This window comes from Crassostrea angulata, chromosome 8 (assembly GCF_025612915.1).
Source record: "Crassostrea angulata isolate pt1a10 chromosome 8, ASM2561291v2, whole genome shotgun sequence".
NCBI lineage: Eukaryota > Metazoa > Mollusca > Bivalvia > Ostreida > Ostreidae > Magallana > Magallana angulata.
This window is the reverse complement of record NC_069118.1, coordinates 40,173-54,056: the sequence shown is the minus strand read 5'-3', so window position 1 is coordinate 54,056 and position 13,884 is coordinate 40,173. Positions and strand designations below refer to the sequence as shown.

At 34.9% G+C, this 13,884-nt stretch overlaps 2 protein-coding genes across 6 annotated transcripts in view; one reads left to right on the top strand and one right to left on the bottom strand.

Moving 5' to 3' along the window:
• The window catches only part of LOC128159655 (protein Wnt-5b-like), a 30,651-nt gene extending 27,530 nt beyond the window's left edge, over positions 1–3,121 (top strand). For all 4 annotated transcript variants that reach the window (XM_052822825.1, XM_052822826.1, XM_052822827.1 and 1 more), the window contains exon 5: positions 810–3,121. In XM_052822825.1, the coding sequence (XP_052678785.1) occupies positions 810–1,271 (462 nt within the window). In that variant the 3' untranslated portion in view covers positions 1,272–3,121. The remainder of the gene's footprint in view (positions 1–809) is intronic.
• A 3,170-nt stretch (positions 3,122–6,291) lies between these two features.
• LOC128159431 (uncharacterized) lies at positions 6,292–12,243 on the bottom strand. 2 transcript variants are annotated; one of them, XM_052822528.1, is made up of 10 exons: positions 12,141–12,243; positions 11,767–11,826; positions 10,853–10,905; positions 10,681–10,730; positions 10,135–10,227; positions 9,866–10,033; positions 9,166–9,287; positions 8,859–9,060; positions 7,847–7,964; positions 6,292–7,391 (listed from the first exon to the last, which is right to left on the bottom strand). In XM_052822528.1, exons 1-10 carry the CDS (start codon positions 12,177–12,179, stop codon positions 7,376–7,378), a joined length of 921 nt encoding a protein of 306 aa, XP_052678488.1. In that variant the 5' UTR covers positions 12,180–12,243; the 3' UTR covers positions 6,292–7,375. The 2 variants fall into 2 exon arrangements, with proteins under 2 accessions (XP_052678488.1, XP_052678489.1); XM_052822529.1 differs by lacking the exon at positions 7,847–7,964 and having other exon boundaries at positions 6,296–7,391.
• Positions 12,244–13,884: the final 1,641 nt, after the last annotated feature.

Below are 13,884 nucleotides of genomic sequence, written 5' to 3'. Positions count from 1 at the left end.
CCGTCTTTATAAAAGTTTCGGTTTGAAATTCTCTCAGAACTTGTAAATTTTCCAAGAATAGAGCGGAAGTGATGAACGTCTTTTCAATAGATAAATTTACAGAGACGTCCAATCTACACCGACATATGAAATGTAGGCGATAAAGTTATGACATGTTTATTGGGTTGTAAGCGCATTGTTGGCATTTCTTCCCTTCTCTTCCTCGCTCTACGTAAGCTCATCCAATAAAACGTGTTATACAGCGCGGCAGAAATATCCTGTCCCCAGCTGAACCTCTGTGGAGATACCCCCTCCCCCCCTCACCAGATTGTATAGCGTTATACAGCGCGGCAGAAATATCCTGTCCCCAGCTGAACCTCTGTGGAGATAAACCCCCTCCCCCTCCAGATTGTATAGTGTTATACAGCGCGGCAGAAATATCCTGTCCTCCAGCTGAACCTCTTTGGAGATACCCCCTCCCCTCCAGATTGTATAGTGTTATAAATCGCGGCAGAAATAAACTAGCCCCTGCGGAACCTCTTTGGAGATACCCCTTCCCCCTTCCCCACCAAATTGTTCTCTCCCAGGGTCCCATTTATCCTTGCTGTATCAACATCCACACCACAAACGATGAAAAATTGCTATGCAACTCCGTTAAATACAAACAGAATCTGATAAAGTGAAACGTTTCTAATTATGCAATACGACGAGATTATTTGAATGCTCTATGATATTGAGGGCATACTGGGTTGCGTCATCTTCTCACTAATGTAGTATACTTACAGACCCATGCATCACTATATTAAATATGGTTTCTATTCTATTTCTAGGCCGTCCATAACTATGCTATGGTGGCATGTAAATGTCACGGGGTATCGGGCTCCTGCAGTCTACGGACGTGTTGGCAGCAGTTACCGACCTTTAGAGACGTCGGGAAGAGACTGAAGGAACGCTATGATGGCGCTGTGGAGGTTAAGTTCAACAAGCGGGGGACGAAGCTCATCCGGAGGAACAAGAAATTCAACAAGCCCACGCCGGAGGACCTGGTGTACTTCGAGGAATCCCCGGATTACTGTAACGCTAACCCCGAGACCGGGTCACGTGGTACTGTGGGTCGCGAGTGCAGTAAAACCTCCAGTGGGATGGACGGATGTAATCTTTTGTGCTGCGGGCGCGGATATAACACTTTTAAACGTAAAGTGGTGGAACGGTGTAAATGTAAATTTAAGTGGTGTTGCTACGTGGAGTGTCAGACGTGTGAGCGGATAGAGGACGTGTATATCTGTAAATGAACAACAAACGGGTCACCGCAACTCTCGCTCAGCGCGAGATTACTCGTGGTATTGGCATATTGTGAAAACCACTTGCCACCCCATTAAGAGAGTTACACACATCTATGTGAAATATACTTCTATTCCGCCCATTGTAAAGTGCTAATACAATTTTATCGATGTTTGATGGGATTTTGAATAGCAAAAAAGACGATCTTCATTACGTGGTTTTAGGTGCAAACTAATTCGTGCATTTGGAGAGTAACTAAATGTAACGAGCACTCCTATTGGCTGCCAGAAACTTTTTACTGCTGTACAGTTGACCAATGACATATCGTCTCTTTTATATGTTCTTTTATATCTCAATAGGTTCGTGTTATTATAACAAGTATTTGTTGTAATACTTTGGCATAGAATAGAATCTATTTTACACGTGAAGTGACTCGCACCGTTCAGTGATGCATTACACCTTGCCTATGACTTGTGAACCCCTGGTCCGGTCTAATACGTCACTGTGTACAATTATCATATTGATACGGACAGTTCAAGTGACCAGAATGTCCCCCAGAAGTTAATAAAACATTTTACTTAAGAATTTTTTTTTTGTGCACGTTTTCTAAAATTTGATATGCAATAATATATATTTTTGTTAATTTGCGCCACGCCATGTGCGCATGTGTCTCTTTTTTTGTATGACGTATCGATGTGATTTTTAAAATACGCAACTGTACAAATCATTTATTCAACACTGCATTCTTTTTTATCATAATGCATAGTTGTAGAATCAGGGCAAACACTTGTTTTTATTATCTTCTGTTCTGTTAAGTGTCATGTCTATATATTGTATTTCCTGCCTGATTTTCGACAATTTCACATTGTTTTTTTACGTTCAGCACCTAACTTATAAGTCATTGATCATTCCTCATAGGAACTTTAATTTATTCATAAGACCTTCTACATTAACAAATTAGTGACAGTTATATTTGAAGAAGTTTGATATGATGGAGAATGACAAATCATGTAAAAAGAGCGATTCCTTATATTACGAATTTTTGGAACAATCCCACCACTAAGTATAAATTCCTCACATTTATCTTTTATGATTGATTGGGCTAAAATGAATTATAAATATTTCAAAATTTTCACACAATTCATCTGAATTAACTTGTTAAATTTCACGGTACACTGAAAGGTCAGCACATTTTTTTTAAAATACCGGAAGTAGACCAGTTCTAATCTTATCAGTTTGTACGTTTAATGTGTCGTACTGACATCTATTCGATTACCAATAAAGAAATAGCTGACAGAATTGATGTGGTATCGCGATGAAACGCCTATCGCTTGTAGCGAGATGATGTTTCACAGATAAGAGATTTACGGGGGTTTTATTCCACTTTGATTCGTATCTGTTTTATTTGAATATGAAGATTTGACAGGGTTATTCTATCATATATTGTGTAAAACTTCTGTCAAAAATTCCTACTGTACTCTATACTATGATAATTACGAATTTCTTAAGATAGCCATTTCCCCCCTTGTTTCTAATGATTCGAGTTGATGACTTATTTTGTATTTGGCACCGTAAATATTTTCCGTCTAAATGACATAACCCAAAATTTAAAGTAAATTTCTCCTGATTATAATCTCGAGTTACAGTTTTTGTTTAAAGACAGGTTATCTGTTAAAGATTGACCTTTTCATGTTTTGTATTTTACATGCAGTCATGGACTTCCTTTGTTTTTATGTAGATATTTAAAATCCGCACATGTTCATTACCACGGTGTATTAATGTACTCTATGCGCTGTACGTGACATACAGGGTATTTTTTGATATAAAATGACAAATAAATGTTTTTCACATTTGTTACCAAGATTTTGTTGACCTTGTTTTTTTTTAATACAGTATATGTTGAACTAAAAAGTAAAATATATGAATACTGTGAAAGAAATTTTAAAAAGTCTCCTTCATTAGAAATTCAAGCGTACCGCCGTAACATTTGCTATATATACTTGTTTACTTGATGAATTCTTAAGGAATGCAAGGTAACATTAATCCTTAATTTAAACGGGTAAATCTTTTTAAACATCTTAAATTTTTCAAAATTACTATTCTTCCAATTAAAGTTTTAATAAACAATATGACAATGTCATGTTTATAGTTTGAATTTAGGACCCTAATTATATAAAGTTGTAGAGATGTAAAATTACAAATATAATTCTATATTGATAATCTTGAATAATTTTAATATAAAATGCACTGCGATAAGGACTTTCGACATATTGGAATGCTTTCTTTTATAAAAATAATAATGTTTTATTGAATTATTACCCCTTTCATTATACCATGTTCTGATGGGTAAGACAAGGGGACAAACTGACCATTAAGCTTGGATATCGATAAGAAAAGGTTATACAGATGAGGAAACGGACTTTACGAAAGAAATATATTAGATATACATCAACTGAAAAAAGAATATGAGAACTTATATCAATATGATAGGAAAGGTATATATCACATTTTGTTTTAACAGCGCCCCCCCCCCCCCCATTCATCATTCACTGGTGTGTGTGGTATTTGGTATTGTAAGGTTAATATGTTTTGTTAAATGACTTACAAATTCGTGACTGCTGTTCAAAGAAGCAAATGAAATAGTCTATGGGTATTTCGATATTTAGGAAGAAAAAAGGGGAAGGTATATTTACAGCATCGTATATTATTTGTATATTTCTTGGTAAGTAATAAGGTTGAATAAAAGTAACATTGCAAATACCCGATTTGAGTCTGACGCACCTTCTTGCTGTTCCCATCAATGTAAATATTATGCTTAATAAATATGGCTACATCGAAAATTACTTTGACCTTTAGCCTTTTGAAAGTAAAATTCGAATACTTAGTAGGTAAACTGGGGCAGTCAATAACATTTGTGTATCAGCTATATCATACGGGACAGCATCTCTTCATTCTCCCCAGCAAATCAACTCACCGCATCATAACGACAACGTTAAAACGAGGCTCCACCGCCTTTGATCTGACAGAGCACCATGTTCTGTCGAGAGGAACATGGCGGCCACCCGTGAATCCACCGTCAACATTTGGTTATCTCGGGACATCGCTTCCAGTTCCGGTGTTAACATGGGTGGGATTTGACTTCCGGTCGAGATACGAGTCGACCCCTGTTTTGTTAGAAGATCGACTACAATGTAAAAGAGCATGACGTCACACTAAGGCGATCGGTGTCGTGATTGTCTCAAGATTTGTACATACAATAATATCCCTGACATGGCTGAAATACCAATATACAAAAATAAAATCACAAAATTCTTAAAATACGGGGGAAAATTGTTATGAAATTTAAAGAGTGTAAGGCATTTTTTCATTCAATTTCATTTTTTCGATACCCAAGTCAATACAACAATTTTGAAATTAAAGAAATGCGACACAAGAAGCACATGTTTTGTCAAAATTGAGAGGTCTCGTTGTTGATCGTCATATTGTTGTCATGTGAAGGTCCAAAGCAGCTATTGGCCAAAATTGGTGACGTCATAACTAAAGAGCAGGCAGCCTCTCTAAAATGACCTTGAATAAAAGTTAGAGATGTGATGAGGGACAATAAACGAAAAGGGACCAAAAAAAAAATTAAGAGAAAAATCTTCAATCCGGAGTCGTCAAAATATCCCGTAAAATAAAAGTAAAAAAATTGAAAAATACAATCTAGCTGGCATCTAATTCCTTCCTTTGAAAAACCAAAATAATATTAATATTATAAAGAAATCAATCATAAAGTGAAAACAGATTTAAAACAAAATAAGCAAAACCATCACCCAAAATCTAAGGACAGGCAAAAGAAGAATACCGGTAAATGTCTTAATGGTGAAAAAAATTGAGAGAATTAAATCGATATCGATAATGGTGGAATTGGAGAAAAAGAGTAAAATTATATATGTTCATATTTCACTCGAGCAGCGACCAGATTGCAGGCATTCATAGATAGTAAATAGGCTAATGTATGTAAATACTTGTAAGGCTCGTTATTATGATCTCAATGATTTTGTAAAAAAAAAAAATCAAATATAAATAGAAAGGAATTCTGTACAGAATAAGAAATACGATTTACCCCCATAAAAGCAATGGAGATTATTGTGATGAATTTGTCCACGGGTAATAAAGTCTACATCACGTGACCTAATTTATGGTTGTAAGATATCCCATGACTTTATCATTGAGGTTAATGTATGTATACATAATCACAGACTATATCAATGTCACGTGATATACCTATTGTATGGCAGACTGTTTAAATTGAATAATTGATCATGTACACTTCCATACAACAGAGTTCATAAATCTCGTAGACAAAGCCAGACCGACGGACCGGAAATGTACGGCATTATCCGCCAAAGTCTCCACTTTGTTGAGTATATCCTGGCGGATTAACCAGATGTCAAAATTTAATTAAAACTCATAAATAACAACTGAAATATTATCGCCCTGAAATGACGGTCGTTTTGATTTTAAACAAAAAAAGTTAAAAGTCATTTCAGACTGTCGTAAATTCACAAATCAACAACATTCGTCAAATGTTATGTATCCTCAAAAATAAAATTGTAAAAAAAAGTAAAAAATTATAAAAGTAGGCTGAGCTTTCTTTTAACGAGCGGTTGAAATGTATACTAGAGTTGGTTTTACGCCACTCATATAACAATTTACAAGTAAAAATTCAAATTAGTTTCATTTTTTAAAAGACCAAACAGATATAGATATTTTTCTACTAGGTTGCTGCATATAGAAGAAATCATGCGGTGGCCAATTAGATGTTGGATATATGATAACATATGATCTGGACAAAAGTAAATGGTATGAAATGAATCCAAGGAAATGCTTTTTTGCAAATTTAATGGTGTTAACGTAGCAAGATAACCTACGTGAAGTTATGAATCTCGGAAAAGTTGAGGAAAAATTTGAAAAAAATAAATACATTTATTAAAGACTTTGACTTGAATTGTAAGAAAAAAAATTATAAAAGCGTTATCTGTTACAATTCACAGAGATATAGAACATGTTGAAAAATTCAATATTATCATAGAAGCAAGTGTACATTAATGGTTGTGAAGTTTTGTTTTGTATGTTGAATATAAATATATCAAATGAATAGTAGAGACTTCTCCAATGAAGAAAAACACAGGAAGATTTTTTTAATTTTATACTGAAGTTTACAAATAATTATAATTAATAAGAACACATTTTCCCTCGAAGACTGTAATTTAATATGGCAGAATTATAAAAAAAAATCCATAAAAACATTTTAGAATTAAATCAAACATCAAATGAGACGGAAAAAAAGAATAGACAACACTGGTCAGACGTTGTTACAGCACCGTTCATTGTCACTCGGTCAAAGCTAAGACTGAATAAACTCATACAATCACAGTGTTATTGATACGAATTTAAACATTATTAAGATTTTGAATGTGCTAAATGATGAAGTTGTGTATTGTTTATTTGTTTTACTTTATTTTCTACATTCAAGTTGTACCATTCATCTTCATTCGTTATTTGTGAACCGAGCATAGAACGAACGACAACTCTTGGTATATATATGGGTAACTTCTGGTCAGAAAATTGTCAGAGTTGTCTATCATGACTCAGATCTATCATAAAGAGATTCTACACTCACATAGAATAAGATATTGCCACAATTGCTCGTTTGGCTGTGTCTCATCCGATTTCTATAATATATTACTTTTATATAACTTCACACAGACAAAAAAAGTTACTATAATACTACAATAGAGTTTAACATTGTTCCATGTCATCTTCGTGTGACTTCTCTCGTACAGATGGAATAGTAGAGTGCTCCAAAACGTAATCAACAAAATTGAACATTCATTCCAATACTACTTCTTTTCAAAATATGAACAGACATTACTGCTTGTAAATAACTGGAGACAAACGTTTTTCAGACTTAGATTGTTCTACACATTACAATGGCTATGTCCGCGCACGCACTACATTATTTGTCCTCTAGTTTTGTGTAAACTGTACGACAAAACGGTTTCGGCGTTTCCGAATTGGAGCACTTCCGGTTCCCACAATTCCTTGTTGAGATGTTGGTCTTGGTAAGCAGTTATGTACTGGAAATCCTGAAAAGACAGAAAATAGAAAACACTCATTATTGTTGTATAATCTTGTTGACCACATCTGAGACATTCTTTCATAAAAATCGGAAATATTATTTGTACAATTAAATAAGAAAACATACACTGCAAAAATGATGATATATTTTTCTCACTCGCTATAATCTTGGTTATCTTAATTAATAATGGAGAATATGCACATGGGTATACTATGGACAATGATTAGCAAGGGTGTAATAGTGCAAAATAATTCTCCTTAAGTCGCGCATCCCTTTTAGCGTTATCTTATTTTTCAAAAAAAAGTTAAATCTTGTAAACGTTTGTTCTCAGACTTCATTAATTAGACAGGATTCCAACGAATTCCAAAAATACGTGAAAGCAGAGAAAAAAGTATCCAATGTATTGACTAGTATATCAAACTGAGACAGGCACTACATACTGGTAGATTTATAACTACTAACCAATTGTAAAATTGAGTGGAAAAGAGCAGAAGGGAAGCAGACGACAGAAGAAGGGGCAGGGGCGGCGACCGTGTGTCTGCTGAGGATTTGATTGGATGGCATGTGTCCCCATCGTCAACTGTCGATTGTAGAGGAGAACGTGTAAGATACTTGTTACTACTGACTATCTAGTTAACCATTCCGTAACTGTATTTACTATCAACCATTGAATGAGTATTTTAACTAAGTATAAAAGGAAAAGTATTTGGATGTCTATTACATTACAACTCATTTCTTAAAAGTTACAATAGCGAAGAACAATTGATCCATCCTTAATACCACTGAACATACATGAATATTGACGTCATGTTTAGCAAACGTGATGAGAAGGAAATTTGATATACTAGTATGTAAGACATATTGATATTGAATTATTGTTTGTGTTCATTAAGATTGAAAAACATGAAAGGGAATATATACTTCGTGAAATTTATAGAATTGTTACCCAAATGAAGGTATGAGGGAGATATGACACATATGAATGTTTTGTATTCTGTATAAGGCTAAAATAAAAATTCTAACCACGGTGGTATAGCCCTATGAATGAGGCCGAAGTAAATAAGCTTCACCACATTTATCCATTAATAGCCTGTAGTTGACCTAAACTTTCTAATCCCAAACCAAATGTAAGATTGTCACGTTGGTGATGCATATTGATCTCATAAGTAGAGACAATAAACATCCTCCTTACACCGAGTTTATGTTTTAGCAAATGCACAAAAGGTTAGCCTTCTTAACATATCTGCCCAGTTGTTAAATCAAATTCTGGTAACTTTTGTTACATGAGGTATTCTTAAACTGTTAGTACATGTATCTTGGAAAATCTTTGGAAAATCAATCATTAACTATGCAGCAGATTATATAAGGATTAAGTTAAGTTACAGAAAGGAAACTTTTGGTACAATTTGCTCATATATATATTGGTAATTTGGAATCACTAAAATGAAATGTCATAAGTAGTTTATAAACATACCTCCATATTTCTGGTTAATCTGATCACAGGCGTCGTTGTACCTGCCCGACATGTAGTACTTCTGGAAGGCGGGGTTCCACCAAACCGGAAGCTCGCTGTCCTTCTTCACCATCATTCCCACGCCACTGACGTCACACCTATAACGGCCCGGAAGTACCTCCAAGTCGTTAAATGTCGTCCTTGGTGAAAATAAAGCGTCAGCCTGAAGAAGATCAGAAAATGTAAGCAAGTGTACGTGGTCCTATATTCTCCTTCACAAGCAAATTTTAAAGATTTGGTCACTTTTCATGGAGAGATGGCGTCTTACGGTTCGGTTAAGCAGCAATTCCTTAGCTTCTGCTATTCCTGCAGCCACCAAGACAGCCTTGGGTCTCCCGAGCCCGATTCTTATTGTGCACTGCTCGTTGGTAAAAGCTCCATTCAAATGAACTAAAACAATCAAGATCTTGTTAACATGAATATTTTTATTCTTAAGTCATAGTTGATTAGTTAATTAGCATAATAGAATAACATCTATCTATAAACGTGGGCATCGTTCATAAACTAAAAAACCACGTGATTAGCATCACCAATCATTAGAAGTTCGCTCATATTCCCATTACAATTATGGATCATAACATTAAAATGTTAAAAGATTTTGTGAATCTGAAACTTTGTTATGCTCGAAAGCTTCCTAAAGATTACAGAAAATGTATTTTTTTTTAAAATCTTAAATGCTCTTAAAACAAACGTTTTTCTTTTTAATAAATATTGCACACTAGAGAGTTATAGAAACTTTGCGTCCCGAGAAAAGAGAGTGTGTGAAGGGAGACAATTCCGAGTGTTCATTTTACTGAGAGTTATATCACACTGTAAAAATTAATTAAAACAAAGTTCTAAAAATTAATGTAAAATTTAATCAATCCAGGTTTGTTTTATCCAAATTCTTTCTTTCAACTACTCAGTCAAATTGAATATATATTTCGGTATAAGTCAATGATTCTCACTTCAAAATTTTGGTTACAAACCTATAACTGCAATTTGAAGATTCAGTGGATCAAAGTTTTTGGGGTTTCCCTGTAAAACTGTGAATGTGGAAGTAGTCGTGCGTATCGGATCAGTGAACTGTAACGCGTTGACACGGTCGATTGAACTCACGTAAGAGGTGCACGCATCAAACCAGCCCGCCATCAGACCTGAAACAAACAGCAGTCAACTGTACTATAATAGTTGTAGTCTGAACGTTATCAGCATTACAGTACAGGTTTCAGGGGGCTCAAATACACCGACCACTTACCTTCCCCGGGGTAGAAGCGCCCCCTAACGGTCTGTACACAGGCCTCTGTGGGAACGACGGTGGTAGCACATTTCTGGTTCGCCACGTCACACACTATAACACGGGAAATCATCAGTTAATCTCAGATACAGGTATAAATAAAAGCTTAGAAAACAAACTTTATAACTACATGTATCTATTCTTCGTTTTGGAGGCGAACATTCGGGCATTCTCTGCAAAGTGAACATTGTGACGAATACACTGTAACGTCAGCAATAAGAAACAGGCACTGTTACGTAATGTAACGCAAGGAATGTAACATATACCCTGTAACGTATACAATGGAAAGCATAAACAGTGACATCAACAATCACGAGAAAATGTTATTTGCATTTAAAAAAATAATAAAACAATACTCAATATATAGTGTATTGTTTCAACCATGAACTAGTCATTCAAAGCCACTCACTCTCATTGATATGTATTGAAGTGACAACGGTCGACGCTTTTCTTTTTATCATTTCAGCAGTCATGTTATATTCTTGTAACATGCGCCTATGCACTTACCAGCTTGAATCAAATCTAGATCCGCGCCTTTCAGCACCCCGTCATCGCCACTGGGAAATACAATAAATGACATGATTAATTAATTTGTACACGAACTTATTCAAAGAAATATTTACCATGAATAATTGAATTTGAAGAGTGAAGTTAGATAATAACTTTAAAAAAGACTTACATAAAATTCCAGGGTCTTCTATTACCGCCAACAGCAAATACCCAGGTTTTCGCCTTTTATAAAGAATACTAATATAATATTAGAGAGAAAATACCGACGATACTAACATTAAGAACATAAATAAACAACCTAGGGTTCTTTTTAAATTGATAGAAAAACTTGCATGTATATCTCGAGATAAGTTCACAAAACGTTATTACAATGGAGGTGGTTCATTATTTTATCTACTGAATCTCAACACAGGAAAAAATGACATAATCGCTAGGCATTAGAGAAATTATTATAAACAAAATGCACATCAATTTACAACAATGCATGAATTATCATTTTCACGTAGACTGCAAGGCTGAATTCATTAACTGAGTTAATCTCGATGTGGTACGTAACATTTTGAATTTTGCGCCCAATAGACATGACTACATCATTATTACGTACATTTACTTATAGATAAAACGTTTGCAAGTTCACATCAACCGGGGAGGGGGGGGGGGGGGGTAGGGCTTCGTAATTATGATGTTAAATAAAACTGTCTTTATAACGAAATCCCCCCTTTAAAAAAATCAATAAAAAACCAACCCAAATCTCCTCGGTACCAAATTTAAAGATAAAAGGAAAGTTCACATACAGATCAAATTGTAAGATACGAGGCATCCCCCTACGTGGATTACGTCTGTGAAATTAGCATTTCTCTCTATTTTTTTTGTTTTGGTGTGAAAATTTTAATGCTGGTTTGCCCTCCCTCACCCTCTCCACTTTCGAAAACAATTCTCCGTGCCTGGTTGGTTCTCCATTACACTCAGAACAGTGCACTTTCACTGCACACAATTCTGCATTCAAGGACAACTGTTAGCATCACGTGAGGGGAGAGCCGAGGGATGGGGGGATGCACCTCTACTTGAGTGATCAGTACTTACCTGTACAGGTGTAGGCAGGATCACGAGACCACAGACACAGAGCAGACCAAGGACATTCATCTGTAGAAAGAGACCCCATGGCTGAGCGACAAAGTTCAAGACATTTTTAAGTGAAGTAAATATTATCATAGTATGTACAAATACACAAATTACTGACCACATCAATAGATATAAAGAAGCCAGACCAACATTATAATTAGTACATGTATCTCTTCCTATCTCTCCCTACTTTTTCTTTTGTCGCTAGGAAAAGGCGTTGCATGCATGCACGTGAAATTGATCACTATATTACAACTAACTACTCCAAAATATGTTTGACAATGAAACCACGTCAAATTCAAAACATATATATCTTGTTTTTCCCTGTAGTTTACCTTACGGAGCGGCGAGGAACGTCTGTTTACTTCAGCCATTCACCTGTCCTTTATAAACACACAACACACGTGTCTGGCGTATATTTTTACATGTGAAGTCATGTGACCTTCATGGCCCGTTAAGTAATCCTACTACGTCACAGATAAGCGCGCTGAATTTGAATCTTTACAACTAAGTGTTTAGGTTTCACCACACTAGATGTTTTTATCGTTCAATCCATGTAATTGTTGCTTAAAAACTAATATGTAAACAATTAAATTGAACTAAAATATTGGTATGTTACAGATATCTTTTTAATTTTGTAGAAACTTACATAGGTACACTATCAGAGCAATTAGCGACGACTGCTCCCTAATCAAACATCACAAACATTCTGTTCTGATTTCCATATAATAAATTAATTTTTACAAATATTATCAATTTAAATTCTATCTTTCATTTATTTTAACATTTTAAGGCCATTTAAACTTGCTAGTATGAACTATATAATTACATCTACACTGCATATAATTGATATAATTTTTCAACTATGAAAACAACAACAGTTTAACTCTTTTTGAATAATGGTTCAAAATCACTGAAATTTATTACGTTTGTACATAAACAATACATCTTATCTAAATCTGCTAAGAAATACAAGGGTTGATCCAAAAGTAATGTCACACTATGCACCGCGCTTCTCACTGGCGCTGTATTGTATAAAATGATACATCAACATTTTCCTTATCAAAATTCTAATTTGAAGTAAAATTTTGATTAAAGTTCGCTGAACACTGATTGGTGTTTATAGCCTGATATATACAGAACATCGCCTCGTCATGAATTTATAGCCTGATATATACAGGACATCGCCTCGTCATGAATTTATAGCCTGATATATACAGGACATCGCCTCGTCATGAATTTATAGCCTGATATATACAGGACATCGCCGCGTCATGACTTTATAGCCTGATATATGCAGGACATCGCCTCGTCATGAATTTATAGCCTGATATAGACAGGACATCGCCGCGTCATGAATTTATAGCCTGATATATACAGGACATCGCCGCGTCATGAATTTATAGCCTGATATATACAGGACATCGCCTCGTCATAAATTTACATTATTTTAAGGTTTGTATATATGAATAAATTACATGCTTCAAAATTTGAAAATGCCCCAAAGAACACATTATATTAAAACAGATATATTATTAACTTTTTCTAACTGTTTTGACACCGTTAATGTCCATTTCGGAAATCCATCCAAAGCCTTTTGTCTCTAGATCAAGGGATAAAAAGGTTGGACATGCGAATAGTGATGCAATGCAGTTTTTGCTTTGATGGATAGAAATCACTAGAAAATGTACTGAAATTGATATATCAACCTAAAATTGAGAGTGAGTGAACAGGGTACTTAAAACGTTGTTCCAATACCTAATAAAAGCAAATGCCATGTTAATCAATGAATCAGATAGATAGAAAACATACGCTCTGAAGGAAAATTAAAGCTGGGGTTTCACGTCAATGGCTGTATCATGAAGCTACGTTTATGACTTCTTGAAGAGACCTCGACAAACTGATCGCACATTGAATAATCCAAAATACTACTTTATCGATTACAAAAAGATAAATAAGTTACTTTATGAGAAAAAAAAGGATTTAAAAAAAATGTAAAATAGAGCATCGTGGCGAATTTATATAGAGTACTGTAAAATTCCTTATTTTACGCGAGTACTTAATTCCGCGATTCACCCG